The sequence below is a fragment of the Dama dama genome, chromosome 5 (assembly GCF_033118175.1).
Source record: "Dama dama isolate Ldn47 chromosome 5, ASM3311817v1, whole genome shotgun sequence".
In the NCBI taxonomy this organism is placed as follows: Eukaryota; Metazoa; Chordata; class Mammalia; order Artiodactyla; family Cervidae; genus Dama; species Dama dama.
The window spans coordinates 114,249,769-114,265,549 of record NC_083685.1 but is presented as its reverse complement, the minus strand read 5'-3'; the positions used below and the strand labels follow the sequence as shown (position 1 = coordinate 114,265,549).

The following is a 15,781-nucleotide window of genomic DNA, read 5'->3' as shown; positions in this document are numbered from 1 at the left end:
TCTGCAGTCACCATGGAGGCGAGCTGTGGCTGGGTGTCAGCAGGCATCTCTAACCTGCTACAACCAGTCCCTTCTGGAATGCTCTCATTTTCTGCCCATCCCACCCCTCTGAGAGTTCATCATAGCTTTTTGAAGAGGTGCCAACCAAACCTGTATACGGTAGTCCAGGTGTTAAACCATAACCGTTAATCAAAATGTCAAGTCACTTTGCAGTTAGCACGGCACACACTGTCTGAGGAACAAAGGGAAGAGGTGGGGGACTGGCCCATTCCGGATGAAACACTTGTCCAGATGTACAAGACAGTCTCTCTATAAACTCAGTGTGAAACAATACATACATGGGCACACGTCCCCCTCATCATGTGCCTAGACACTGTCTTTCTTTGCAGATTTATTCTGGATGATGATGGGCTAAAAGGACCATTGTTTGTTCTCCATATGGGCTACTGTGAAATGATAAAGTCCCTGAACAACAGTCTTTTCTGAACTACATTGTAAAGATTACGCTCTAAAAATGGCCACCAAGGAACAACAGGACTCTCTTGTCCTCCCTCACAAATCCCGCGTGGAACTCTCAGCATGGTTCAGGCGCATCCCATGCCCTCTCCTCGGGAAGAAGGCACATACATACCCAGTTTGGGGACGGGTTGTGTGTCCCAGAACTGGTAGCTTCGTTTGCTAGCCTCCTCCATGGTTTTTGCAGGTCCCTGACCCACTGAAAAAAGTTCAATAGCCTTCTGTATTTCCTGGATCCTCTCTGCTGGCAAAGAGTTCATCTGAACAAGACAAAGTTGGGGAGAGAAAAGGCCCATTATGTTAATAAGCATTTTTGATTCATTCAAGTTCAGGAGTTAAGGGGGTACAATTCAAAGAAGGGGTGTGGCGTCTCAGAGGTCAACTGCCGTAGGACTACTGGAGAGAGTGGTTGATGATGAGCTGTGTGGTGGGTGGGTGCTTCCCACAGGGTTTCTCCTCTTAGTCTTATGATGTTTGATGGCAAAACCTGGCTTAGTGTAAAATTTCAAACAATGTGGCGATGTAAATATACACAGAAGGTAAAAAACCCAACAGTCCTGTCCCTCAAATATAACCCTTGTCATCAACAGTCTTAAATTTGGGACATAGGGTGGAAAAAGGTAAATATAATCTCAGACTTTTCTGCATGCAAGTTCCAAACACACAATTTTCAAAAACTCAAACTGGATGGCACAGTATTATTTTACTGACTGACCTTCTTTAAACACTGTATCTTACAGACCATTCCAGGGGGTCACGTGGACCTGCCCATTCAACAACTGATTCCCCTATGAGCACAGACCGCAATGTATCTGGCCAACCTCCTACCACTGGGCATTTGGTGATTTTGGTCTTCAGTCTTACAGACAGTGTTGTAATGAACTTTCTTCTGTATCTATTTTTTGCTCACCGAATAGGTCCTTCTGCAGGATAAAGTTTAAGAAAGGAAGACTGCTGGGTCAAAGGGGATGTACGTTTGAGATTACATGTATTATCAACTTACTCTTTAAGAAAAGAATATCAATTAATAAAACAACGAACAGTGTATGAGAGTATGTTTCTCAAGACTCTCATCATTAGATTTACCAAATCTTAAATTTTGCCAATCTGGGGGGGGGGGGGGGAATAGTTGCTTTAATTTTCATTGTAAGTTGAACCATCTTTTCATATAAAAACCTATTTCTTTGTGAATGGCCTGCTTATTGCATTATTTTAAACTGACTGACTTATGTAGTGCAAATAACTGCCCACTTTGTTATCTTTTGACTTTTTCAGAGAAGTTTGATAGTTGTCACTTTTTCTTTTATGGCTTCTGGATCTTATGTCTGGTTTCAGATTCTACAAATAAATACCTTTAGGTTCCTCTAATACTTTACTACTTCTTTTTTTCATTTAAATTGTAAAGGAATGGGAGACTACAAACCAACATATTTATATTGCTCATTCCTGGAAGGCAGAACTCTTAAGTGATTTTCATTTTGTTCCTATTGCTAGGTTTTTTCCTATATTCCCTATAATGTATGGCATCATTCTCATAAAGAGAAAAACAGAAGGGCTATGCAAATGGTGTTTTGCTGCTATTTTCTAATTTCGAAGTGAACCATTCTGATAAAGGTTTGAGTTCAAACCCCCACTGGAGTCATCCAAACATCCACCCCCAGAGAAAGAAACAAACAAGAATCCCTGAAGCGGAAGTAGGGCTTGGGCTTGGATTCCTGACTGAAAGACCTGGGTAAACCACTTCCTCTCATCTTTAACATGGGAAGACTCCCACCTACCGTGTAGAGAAGTTGAAGGCACCTCGTTAATTTAAATGATGTGCCTGGCAAGAACCTAGCTAGCCAACATGGTGGTCAACAATGGTGACTTTTTTTTTTCATAGTGGGTTTGGTATTGAAAATATTAAAAAAAACTGCTTGAAGTCATATCTCAATAAGGTGGGAGATTTGAGGTGGAGTATAACTTTTGGAACATAAAGCAAAGTGTGGGTATACTGATGAGACTAGATTTTTTGTGAGGCTTGTAAACTTAAGTAATACTAAAAGAGGAATTATGGATCTGTTTTGAGCTTCCTCCAGGACCTGCTTTGAAGAGGATAGCACTTATCTGAAATAAAAGGTTTTCTTTTTTTTTTTTTAAAGAAACGTTAATCTTATTTCTTTATTTAATGTCTTAAGACCAGACTGTGTGGCATATGGGATCTTAGTTCCTGACCAGGGATCAAACCCATGCCTCCTGCATTAGGAGCTCAGAATCTTACCCATTGGACCACCAGGGAAAACCTAAAAGGTTTTCTTAATTTTGTTTTATTTACGAAACAAAACAATCCTTACCCACACTTCTGTGTTTCGTGTCTGTGTGTCAGTCTTAGACGTAAGCTTTAGGCCTGTGGTTCTCACCTATGGAACTCAGAAATGGGCTCTGTGGGGGTCTCAGTACTGTGACGATGGCATCAAGAGAATGCTTGAGAAACATAAAGGTCTGCCTTAAAAGGACCAGACCTTCATTTTCACAGTGGTGAGGACCGGAGAAAGGCAAGGCCAAGAGCCACTACTCTGGGCCACAGGGGGCTATCGTGAGGGAATCCTCTCCAGCACCTAGCACAGTACCCCATGCAGTTACACACCTAAATTCTGAGGGGGCACTGTGCTTGGGGGTCAACGTCTAACCTGCTGTGCCTTTCAAGGTAGACCAGCAGTTTCATCACCTAGGTCTAGGGCAGCAGGGGGAGCCTACCCCTCCATCTTGAAGTAATACCAGTGGAGACTGGCAATCTATTACAATGTTCCCATGCATCTATCCCAAAGCTCTCTCTTCTGAAAAAGCAACTCTCAGGCCCAAGAAAACAGAGCCTCCTTGTTACCTTCACAGGCTGATCCTGGGCTGAATCTGTCTCGCTGCCTTTCTCTTTCTTCTTTTTTTGTTTCTTTTTCTTCTTTTTGGCTCCAGTGTCATTGGCTGGACTCAAACCACTGTAAGACAAAGTAAATACTGATGCAGGCTTTTAAGAAAATCATCTGTTTTGAGCTGCACTGACAAAGAAGCTTTCTGTGGAACCAGACCTTTCTTAATCAAGCCTGTGGGCTTCAGAAGCAGACGAGAGAATCCAGGCCCCAGAAGGGGCATTTGGAGAATGCCAGCGGACACAGCTCTCCTCTCCACTCCCACCAGGGAGGGAGCCATGTGCAAAGAACAGCCTATTTGTTTGAAAGGACCTCTTCTGTTCTTGCTTTTATTTTATGTGGTTTATTTTCTTTATTTTTTTGGCTGCGCCGATTGACTTGAAGGATCCTATCTCCATGACCAAGAATGGAACCTGGGCCCTCAGCAGCGAAACTGTGGAGTCCTAACCCCTGGACCACCAGGGAATTCCAGTGGTTCATTTCCTTTAGATTGCCAGGTTGCTCGAATCAAAGGTAAATGTAATTGCTAACAGGGCATTCATGTTACCAACTCTTCCTTAGAGTCCAGAATTTAAAGGGATGGCAGCCCAAAGCGATCTTTTGGAAACTCTTCCTCACTTCCACTTCCCCCATCCTGCTGCATTGGGTTCTCTGAGCTGCACCAGCTGAACCTAAGACACAAGGCAGCTCTGGAAGGGAGGAAGGAGCAAGGAAAAGGGCAGCTTAATGTTGCTGTGATCTGTGTCCAAAACAGTCAAGCGACCATGAGAAATGCCTAAATCAGGCCCGTAGGATAGAGGACAACTGTCAGCTGGCTTGACTGGGTGACCCCCACTGGCAAAACCCAGCACTAGGAATCCTGGGAAAACAACAACAATGAACACCCAGCCAGCCCTGCTCAGAAGAGATTTACACATGCAACATGTGTGTGCGTGTGAACCACAGCAACGGGGATTTCCTCCGGCTGCTTTCCTTCTGCATGACTCACCCAACGAAGGAAGCAAAAACAATTTCTTAGCCACATTTAACCGTTTTCTACAGGCTTTTAAAAAATTGTTCTCTGTATCATCTCTCAACATTTCTACTGAGACACAAATCACATATTACACTGTGTTTTGCTAACATCTTTTTTCATTTATTTGCTCCCAAATGCTTTCTCCCATTTCTTGTTGAGTTTCGGATATTAGTTTTGATACTGGGTTTCCTTCATTTTACTGATGAATTTTAAGGTTCACTTTGAAGCCTGCTTTCCTAATCACTGTCAAAATTAAGTTCCTGCCATGTTTTCAGTGATTTTGGCACTGTCAGACTAGGAGTAATGCCGGGCTATCATGCAGCCATTCTCTCTGGAAATTTTCCATTAAGTAAGTTAAAATAAAGGGCTTCTCTGGTGGCTCAGTGGTAATGAGTCCACCTGCCAATGCAAGAGAGACAGATTCAATCCCTGGTCCAGGAAGATCCCCCATGCCTCGGAGTAGCTAAGACCATGCACCACCACTATTCAGCCTGTGCTCTGAAGCCCCAGGGGCCACAACTATTGAGCCCACCCGCTGCAAACAATGAAGCCCCGGGACTCTAGAGCCCGTGCTCTGCAACGAGAGGTCACTGCAATGGGAAGCCGGCACACCGCCACTACAGAGCAAGCCCTGCTTGCTAGAGAAAAGTCTGAACGGCAACGAGGACCCAGCACAGCCAAAAAAAAATTTTTTTAAGAAAGTCAAAATTAGGAGTCCAATCAAAAGGTACCGTAAACCCTACTCTGCAGATCAGCTAAGTGCAGGTATTGTTTTAGCTGTATAGGCTAGATAACCAATTTTCAAAGAATTAAAATAGTACAAAACACATTTTACATACCACTGTGGTAAGTACTATTTAAGCTTTATTTTATAATTCAGAAAAGCTTCATGGTCTTAAAGTGCCTGGGGGTCATTACGAATATTAACTCTCATCTCCTAGCACGTGGTGCAGGGAGCAGCAACGTGCTGCCATTTCCTGTTGTAGAAGGCCTTCAGATTTCTGTCTTCCTAGTCCTGGCTGGAAGCACTCGCATCCACACTTCACGACCTTACATTTGGACTAAAGTAATCCCCAGCCTTTCCTGGATCTCCCTGACCTCACATCTGCTCTGCCTTATCCTAAACTCAGCAGAGGGACTCACCTCTGTGAAAATGGCTTTCCACCAGTCCCTCCCATGCTTGAAAGTCTACGGTGACAGCGGCTTCTTACTCTAGAAGGTATCTGACCCAGCTTTCCCTGTGGCCCCTCACATTCAGTTCCCATCTAGCTCTTCCACCCTCACCACCCCTGCTCTGGAATAAGTGTGCCTGCACCCGTGGGGCCAGGCCTCTCATCAGGCCCCTGGTGCAGAAGGACTGAAGTCAGAGAGATCACATCAAGGCTGGAGGTCACTGTACTCCCAGCGTAAGGTCATGAGGTGCAGAGGCAAACGCACTTCCCAGGTATCGTATAATGGGACCCAGAAGGCACACCACAGAAGGAAAGCTGATACCACTGAGCGGGGGATAAGCCGAGCTCCTTAAAACTAGCAGCTCAGCGAAACGCCCAAGGCCATGGCGAAGAACAGGAACTCTGAAGCCATTTACAAACTGAAGATAAAAGTTTTCCTCTTATTATCTCAATTTTGATATCTTGCACAGGCCTGTTTGCAGTCTGTGACAACTCTACTGTGGTTTTCTGATTCCAGAAACATTCTCACTTCAGTCTCAGGATTATAAGGTTTAAAAGCTGGTTGATGGTAGGAGACAAAGCAGGGTTCCGTTGCTGATACAATTTATAAGTCCTTACTCATTTCAGTTCATGGAATGAATTCTCTGGTCCCTGTAAGTGAATTACCATAAGAATTGTTTTTTATAGGAAAAAAAGCATCAAAAAGGTTAAAGTGAAGAACTGCTGCATATTAACCAGCTGGACACTTACTAAACACAATTTCACATAAGGAAAATAGAAGAAATTACTTCCTCCAACTGTAGACATCTTTTCACGTGGGCAAAATCCCGAAAAAGTTCCCTTCCTGCTTTTGTTCTTGCTGTCCAGTGGAAGCAGCCATCTCTTCACAGACCCCATTTCTGGGGAAGGACCTTGGGCTGAACTCTTGTTCTGTTTTATGCATTACTAATACAAGTGCCAGGCAAACTCCAAGACCTAAACTAAAACCAGAGAGCTAATTTCATTTTCCTTGTATTGGCTTGAATCTGCACATGCAGTTACTGAGCAACAATCCTGTCTCAACCTGTACATGAAGAACACAGAGATGAGACACTTGAAGAACAAAGGGAAGTTTAAAAGAAAAGTCAGTCACTGAGCGACCAGGTACTGAGCCATCTTCATAAGAACATCATGAGCTCATCACCGTCTCTCAGTTAACAAGCCAAACAGGAAGACAAGTGACTCAGAGAAGAGACTTCCAAGGAGCCCAGGAGGGTGAGCTTTCTAGGTGATTACAGTAACTTTAATTATCCATAAGAAACCAAACAAGCTCAGAGGCCTTGAGAGTAGGTCTTAGGAAGTATTAGGGGTAGCTTCTTAGGAAGCGAACACCATTTCACAGAAGGATGGGTTCAATTCGGATTTAGGAAGAACGAAACCAAAGGACCCCATGGAAGCAAGGCTGGTCCTCCTCAAAAGAATTTGGCTTCATTTTTAAAGGGACCTGGAGTCCATCCCCAGTGGGTGGGTATCCCTGGGCATGCTGGCACTCTGCAAATGAAAACAAAAAATCTCTCAAAGATCTTACTAAACCTGTCAGTCACCCGAACATACTTCAAAGGGATGGGCCAGCACCTTGGAATATGGCAAATCAAAGTCTACCTTTGGTTCATTTGGTTCCAAAAGAATGAGCAGAGAATTAGTGAAACTTGCCAGCTTTTCTTTTTTTTTGGAGAAGGGGCTGTTTGCCTGCAATGGAAAAGGAGATGGGAGTTCACATAAAAATTTTGGAATGTACATTCGAAAGTAAAGCTGATCAACTCAAGTCGTTAATGACCAACCTAGCAAGTACGGGATGAATGAACAGAATGACAAAACCAGGAACAAGGAAGAAAAGCGATCATGAAATGTCATTTTTAAAGGAAGGTCAAAATATTCTAAGCTCAAACAAGTAAGAAATCCTATGGATGCTCTGGAAGAAAGTCAGGGCGGGGGAGGAGATGGAAAAGGAACCTCAGTACTTATTTCTAGAAGCAGAACGCAGCATCGGAGTGTGAGCGAGGTGGGAGGGAAGGGCAAGCTGACAAGAAGAACAGCAGCAAAGCTCTAAACAACAGGAGTAGGGTGGGTCCACGACTTGGGCCTCCTCTTAATCCTGCTGATGCCAAAGTCCACGCAAAGGTGCGGGGCTGTGGGACAGAAAGCTGTTATCATGGAAGCTAAACCACCAGGGCTGGAAGGAGCTCTCAGGGCCATCAGGCTTAACCTGTTGTTTACAGAAGAGGAAACCAAGGCCCAGGGACGTGATGCATCAACGAACTGACTGGAACCCAGGGACAAGTCACCAATCTAAGGACCTGGCCCACTCTACTCCCAAACACTAAAGTCTCATTCCCTGTGAGAATTTATCTGAGAACCTTCAAAAGCCCTAAAATAAATTTGTGTGACAGATGAGCAGATACTAAAGGCAAGAAGGAGAGTGAGCCACGTTTTATCCAGGAAGCCTCCTCTGACTACTCCAGCTCCAATGCTCCTTGAGGTCTGTCTCTTTTAAGGTTATGATCTCCCGTACAATTTAATACTTCACATATAATAATCGGTTGCTGCCTGGCTTCCCAATGAGATAAAAAAATTTTTCCTGAGTCTAGGGACCCCATGTTACACAGCTGTTTCTCACAGCCTCCCTAGTTATGCTGAGCACACAACTGAGAGTTCACCAAATACGTGCTTGACTGATGCTTTCCAGGCGTAATAGACTAAAATAAAACCCTGAGAAGCTAAAGCCCAAAAGAGGGGCAACAAAACATCTTCAGCAATATTTTCAGAGGACAGCTGCGCTAATGTTGCAAGAGAGTGGTAGCGATGCGGGGCTCTTTTGAGCCACTGTTTAAGATTTTAAATGATCAAATTTCTCATTCAATTTTCAACTCTCTTCTCCTCCCTCCTTAGGACCTGTTCTATTCCTACAAGAGTTAAAACAAAAAAGCTCCATTTTAACCATTTTCAGTGGTTCCAATGTCTGAAACACAGACCACGGGTTTAGGTTTGATTATGAGATCTAAAGAAAAAAAAAAGAGTTCAGAAAAGGAAATTCACAACTTTCAGTTACCTGTTTTCTACCTCCTAGAAGTAGAATTAAGCTAGAAGTTAATTTTTTAGGCTCAAATTAAAAATTTCCAGAGAAACTTACTAAATAAATAGCCTCTAACATCCTTTTGATGCCACTTTTAGGAAATTCTTCTGCAAATCAATTTTTTTCTATTTTCTGGCCACACAGCAGCTTGCAGGACCTGAGTACCCCAACCAGGGGTTGTACCCAGGGCCACAGCAGTGAAAGCGCTGAGTCCTAACTACTGGACTCCCAGTAAACTCCCCTTCTGCAAATCAATTTACTCCTGAGGTGTGATTCACCAGCAAGCCTATTGGTAGCGTATTCAGAAGACCCAAACTCAGGTGAACGTGGGGGTGTTTACAAGGGGCACAGGTGGAAATCACATGGTGTGGATCAGTACAGCTGCTGATCCTCTGAACTGCTGAGGCTGCAGAATCACCTAATGCCATCCCCCAAACTTTGCAAGCTCCCACTGTCAGTCACTCACAAAAAACTGCCTTTGAGTCCTAAATGATCGTAAAAATAAAAACTCTTTACTACTGCCATCAAGGTGCCCAGGAGGCCTGTGAAAAGAACAGCAGGATGGGAAAGGATTATCAAAGATTGTTTTTACTGACATCCTCTGCCCTCCCTGGGTTAGCCAGAGTTTTGAGGGTGAACCAGCCAATCCTGCCATGAAGGAAAGCTGGTATTTTCAGGGGTCACAAGAGCTCTGATACACTAAGTAGTTCGAAATGGGAATGAGATGGAAATGTAAATTCTACATACTCTGTGGGTTGGTTTGGTGAGCTAGACTGTAACCTGGCAACTCCAAGGTCAAATAAGATGCAGTTCAGAGACCATTTCAGTAATTTTCTGAGTAGGGACTCAACGCTGGCAGCAATTTCACACATCGGAATGAACTCTGAAAAAGATACCAGTCTATCAAGGACAATTTAAAGGAGCCAGCCACCTCCATCACTCACTGGTTCCCTAGTTTGGGAAAGTCCATGGGTTACTGAAAACATTCAAAGACAGAATGCACACTGCTGCAGAGTCCGGAGGAAGGAGTCAATGCAAGTAAGGACAAGAGATCCAGCAAGTTCAGAATGGATCCTCCTGGGTGTCGAAGGGAGAGGTGGATTGGCAAATCCCAAGCCTCATTACAAAAGCTAAATCAGTCTTCATTAGTGAAGTCCACACGAGATAATCCACGTAAAGGGCTCTAGCACAGGGTTCAGCGCACAGTCACGTCAGCAATATATAACATTTACTGACCACTTAACAATAGTGAAGCCTCCTTAGCTCTCTCTCAAAGACAGCAGCAGAGGAAAAATGTCTGCAGCAAGTACTGACCCTGTTGAAGAATATTAGTTTTGTTTTTGCTTTGGTGCTTTTAACAGACAACACCGTATTTTGTGGGCGTTACATGCAACTGTCCTCGTCCTTGGGGAGCTGGAAGAGAGGCTTGCAGGGCAGAGGTTTCAGACAAAAGGTTAAAGCGGAAGAGCTGAAGCAGCCATCTCCTGAAGTTACTGAATCTGTGGTCCCCAAACTTACGGATTGTGCAGGGAAAGGGTTAAGGGCAGACTTAGTAAAGCTGGGACATTTTAGAGTGAGCACATTAGTGAAACAATGTGAAAAATCAGCAAAACTGCTTTGCCATGAGCAGCAGTCTCCCAGAAATAGGCTCTCATTTACTTTTCATTTCTTCTGCTTTCCAGTCTTTTCTCTTTGAAGCAGCTCTTGATTAGTTTCTTTTTAATTGCCACTTAATTGGGAAATAAAATTAGAACACTTATTTGATATCAGTGATGAGGCTTCTCTTTTCATTTCTGCTTTGATCTAGTTTTGAAGAACCAAAAGCTGAAGGGAGAAATTAAGAAAAAGGAACTAAAAAGATTTCTTCCTTCTAAGGACCAGATACAGCTATAAGCCATCAAATAAACATGGAAAGAGCCACTCTTGGAGAAGCTGAAGAATAAAACAGAAGCAAGTAAGGATAGCTTTACGGAATTCCATTCAAAACGACCTTTCTTTTCTCTTAAGTTTCTTCATAAGGAATAATATGGCATCATCAGGAAGTTAAGAAAAACTCATAAGAACCCATTTTAACCTGTCCCCATGGAGTAAGAAAACAGAATGGGAAACAGACATCCCTGATCAAAGTGTTCTTGACCAATGACTTCCCAGCATCTCAGTGGTATTAACAACATTGCAAAATAAATTCCAACAGAATCCTAACAGCAAAACAGTGTAAAAATTCTTTCCCATTCCAAAGCATCCAAATAAACTTTGTTATCTCACAATTAAAATCTACTGCCAGCTGATAAGGTTTATTCTTCAGTGATAAATCTCTTACTAAAAACAAGCAAGCAAATTAAATCCTATAGATGAATCATGACCCGCAGGGGGATGTAGTATAAAGATTATTTTAGCCTGACTCTCCGCTCAATTAACTGCTCAAGGAAACTTATGCCAGGTAACTGGCGGGGGTGGGGGGGGGCTGGGCTGGGGGTAATGCTACCCTCCTTTCTTTCCTCAGTTGAGTGGATTTTTTAAAAAATAGAAAAACTATAAAGAGATACACACACACTCACATGCACACATCTATACTAAAGATGTATGCTTGTGAACATGTGTGTGCTTTTATGTATACATGAAATTTATACCCGCCAAATGTTTAATTATGGAAGAAAAAAACTCACGACTAGAAAAATCAAGAACTAAAATACATGAAGAAGGGACATAAGACCCAGCACCAAAAAAAAAAAAAAAAGACCCAGCACCAATGCACTCTCTATTATTCCAGTGCACGAACGCAGTTCATTTCATCAGTGTAAAGCACTGAGCCCATCCTGAAAGGCCCAAGAGAACGAGGGTTGGTGTGAACTATCATTAACTTTTATTGCATATTGTCTGTTAGAACTGTTAGCATCAAAAGGAGATATTTTGATTCCTCTATCACTTTGAACACATTTAAAATAATATTAAGTAAAGACAAGCAACATTTCAAAAAGCCAAAATACAGTGGAAAACTTCCATGACAAAACTAAAGGATTCTTGATTTCTGTGGGTATTTCGCAGTAACTATAGTAAGGCTTATGAGACTTATTTAGGGAAAATTAAGTGTACCTGTGAGAAAAATCTGATATCCTTCTCCTCAGTGAGGAGAAAGGAACCTGCACTAACACTGGGCTATAGACTTAACATGTCATTCATTCATCCAGCAAATACTCATGAATACCCACTAACTGCCAGCCATCTCAAAGACAGGATTCCTGTTCTGAAACTCCTCATGGTCAGGTAAGACAAGTATTGGATACAAATGTTACTTAACTCCTGTCAGGAGAAAAGCTACAAAAAAATATAGTATGTGATAGAGTACAGGGGAGGGGGTTGGGGGGAGGACAGGGAAGATCTGAAGAAATAGAAGGGGGAAGGCTGCTTCAGATGTTATCTCATGTAATCTGGACAAGTGGAGGTTAAGTAACTTTCCCAAGGACACAGGGCTATTAAGTGTCAAACCAGGCTTTGAACACATGTTTGAATGATTCCGAAGTCTATGCTTTTCCCATTGTACTACACAGCTTTTTCCCAAAACCATTTCCTCTGACAATTAATGGAAAAAATGTCAAGTCTATTCCAGATTCCAAGTGCCAGAACTAGACTCTGCCCTTCAGGCTGGGTCCTCTGTTTTTCACCTGCGACCTCCAAGCTTACTCATACAGATCTCTAGATTTGGGATACCAATAAACTTAATTTGTCCATCCAGCCCATAACCATGCACTTCCAAAGAGTTTTTTAAGGCTACCACTTTGTTGTACTCTAAATAAAACACAGAACTTTTTGCCAAACAGTCCTGCAAAGTGATTCATAGATTATAGGCAATAAAACCAACTAACAAGCTACAGACACTGGTCAGGGCAACAGTTTGGCATTGAAAACAAAAGCAACTACACACACAGCAAAGATGATGTGGTACTTTCACTTCTGAAACGAATCTCGAATTCAACAACTCTCACATGTGACTGGGGTCTCTACTCAGAAGGGCCACTTTCCCTCCTTCCTGTTCCTAGTTCCTCTTTTTCAGCTCTTCCTTTCTCAGGAATCTAGAGGTTTTTTTATTACATTATATCTGTGTGCAGAAGGACACAGTCCTATAAAAACCAAATCTAACAAGCTTCCTTTTCCCCTGCACCTTCTTGTGGTTTTAAAGCCGACTGAAGAACATAAAGCTAGATCTTTTAACCTAAACATTCATCACAAGCCACTTATAAGCCATTTAAATAATCCTTTGTTCTCCCATCACCTCAAGGTAACAGAATCTCTCTTTAAAGTTTATCCAAAGACCTTAACCTTACCCTTTTACCTCCAGGGCTACCACCAACCGATTGATTCAGCAAAGGACAAGATGGCTACGAAAATCAGACCATCAAAGACTCAGCCAAAGTTATACATCCAAGAGTCTCTCATGACTTTCCGTTAGGAAACATATATAGATAAGGAGAGTGAGCCTCTGCGCCAGCCACTGTAACAATGTGAGGAAAGAGAAATGATCGGGTGTGGCTTAAATTTGGAAGCTCAACACTCAAACGTTTGATGCGTTCCTTCTACCCGAGGAATACCCGGAAGCAAGACCCTAAAGTACAGGAGACGCAGTATTAAACCACTTCCAAACTGTCCAAGGAAGCACCATCACCCAATTTCTTGAAGCTCGAAGCTACTTCGCAAAGTTAATAGAGCAAAGATACTGAAAGAACTAATTATATATTGCTCGGGAAACTTATGGATCATTTGGAGCAGCGGGCACCATATACATCAAAATATCATACAGTAATTACATAGGGTTTATAAGGTGAGTTTATATCTTGGGATTCTCTAGTAGTGATATTTTTACAACATAATTATGGTTGGTATAGCCTGATGAATTTCCTCCTTGAAAGTGAACTGAACTGCAGTGAAACGTTTTATTATTCGTTTACTGCTAAACACGTTGTTCACACACCACCACTGTAAGTAACATTCCTTTTGAACTGTACTGTTAGATGGACCTGTGTTGTGCCATCGAAGGCCATCGTCCAACATGCTCTTTTCCCCGGACGCGCATGAGCCACATGACGGGAACCTTACACAGAAGAACTTTTATATAATAAAAGTATTGAATGTCTCTGGGCCTTAACATACTGAGCACCCACCCCTGATAAATGACAAAGAGAGCAACCAATCGCCAGACAGGATTCCAATGTCTCAGCCAATAGGAATGTGGGGGTAGGGCTACACTAAGCTCCTGGTGACTTCCCCGCACCCCAGAGACCCAGGTTGTGGCGGACTGGATGGGAATTGGACTCCGAGGATCTCGTTACCCCCGGTTGTAGCTGTTGTCCTCCTCGTTCTCGCAATCGCTGCAGTGCTCATGGCCGTTTCCATTCCCTTCCATCATTTGCGGCAGCGGAGGTGCCGGCGGCTTCACTGCTGTATCACTCTCGTCCGCCATCTTGAGTTGCGAGAGCCGGCCTCCGCGCCTCGCTACATGGGGGGTTCCTATTGGACAAGGGGAACTTGCGCGATATTCTGGGTTTTGTAGTTTTCGTGGCGAAAGTAGCCGTAGCTAGGAGCAGGTTATTCCCGGGAAACCGGAACAAGATGGACTACAATACCCAGAAATCTAGAGAGGAGGCGGTCGTGGGTGGGGAGCCAGCCCTATCCGGAAGTTCTGGGAGTTCGGTCGCGCGGGAGGAAAGAAGGGCCCGAGGTTGGCGAGGCCCACGCTTCGCCACCCGGGCGGTCGCGTCGCATGCTGGGAGTTGTAGTTCGATGCAGTTTAGGGTTTTGGGCGTGGGCTCCAAAATCCTAGGTTTGACCTCAGCCGGCCCTGAGCCGTTATTGGCTGCCGTTAAGGACCGTTACCATTCTCAGGTAAGTAAGAGGCCTTGAGGACTGCGGCTGCGACCCACTGGAAGCCCAAATGCATAGGATTTTCTTGGAGCGCCTTTCTGCAAGAAGCCAGGTCTGCTCCTGGCCGCCTTTCCTCGCTCGGGATTCTGGGCGGCCCTTGGTCGTTGGTAGCTCGAGGCCTCATGAAAGGCGGTGGATTGTGATGTGCGGAGCACTGATCCTGACCAGTGACATCTGACTGCTCTGTCAGGCCTTAGCCCTTCTTGGCCTGAAGCTCTTCCCCACACAGAGTCCCTTTCATTCTCCGCAGCAGCCCTCCACAATTACTCACTTACTGCCATCTTCTCAACAAGTCTAGAAGGTGGGCACTGTTCCCGTTTTTCACAGACAAGAAACTTGGCCCCAAAGTTGGTGGGTAAATTCGACAGTCTAATAGCTAATGAGTGGGGGGCGGGGGGAGGCGAGAAGTATACATATATGGATATGACTTAAACTCTCTTAAGTTCTTTACCACTAAAGTCCCATTGTCTCATACATCTACCCAAGGAAATCAGTTATTAGAAGGTAATTTTGACATCTTAAGCTATTTTTAGCCTTGACTGAATGCTCCAGTCCTTTGGGTCTCACCCCTGTGGTTGAGTAATCTCACCGGAGTGTTGAGGCAGAGCCCAAAGACATGGTTACCATTCCTAGAGATTTTCCGTTCAACTTGGGTTATGTGGGTGTTGAGGGAAGGACAAGTTCTTATGATCAGAGAGCTGCATGAAATGATCCAGCCAAGAAGGGAAATGATCTTGCCTTTGGGATACTCTCAGCGTGGGAAGAGGAATAGAGCGGGAAGAAGTATTTCCCTTCTGATTCAGGAAAGCAAAACAAAAGAGAGCTAAATATAGTCAATGCTTGATCTTATACCAGTGGCAAGAGCAGAAGTGTTACTAATATGATCCAAAGCAGCAGGTAACCCGCAATCATATATATTTGACTTTGGAACGCAGACTCTTGCTCAGGCTGAGAACTGTTACCCTTTCTTGTCTCTCTGGGGCCAAGACTGTGGTCAGCATGATGCCTTATATGCAATGCAGGCAAAAGGAGGCGGTCAGAGATAATAATAAAGCCTTACATGTGTTAGATGGATTTAAATTTTCTAAGTATTTCAGTTATAATAGCTCATGTGACTTTGTGAAGGAGGCTTGAAGAAAACTGTGCT

The 15,781-nt window shown here is 43.6% G+C and overlaps 1 protein-coding gene across 1 annotated transcript in view; it reads right to left on the bottom strand.

Moving 5' to 3' along the window:
* NMT1 (N-myristoyltransferase 1) overlaps positions 1 to 14,207 on the bottom strand; it is a 29,601-nt gene extending 15,394 nt beyond the window's left edge. Inside the window, exons 1-3 of the mRNA XM_061144257.1 lie at positions 14,043 to 14,207; positions 3,380 to 3,488; positions 632 to 776 (exon numbers count right to left, since the gene is read on the bottom strand). Coding sequence (XP_061000240.1) covers positions 632 to 776; positions 3,380 to 3,488; positions 14,043 to 14,173 — 385 coding nt within the window. The 5' untranslated portion in view covers positions 14,174 to 14,207. The remainder of the gene's footprint in view (positions 1 to 631; positions 777 to 3,379; positions 3,489 to 14,042) is intronic.
* Between the last annotated feature and the right edge of the window lie 1,574 nt (positions 14,208 to 15,781).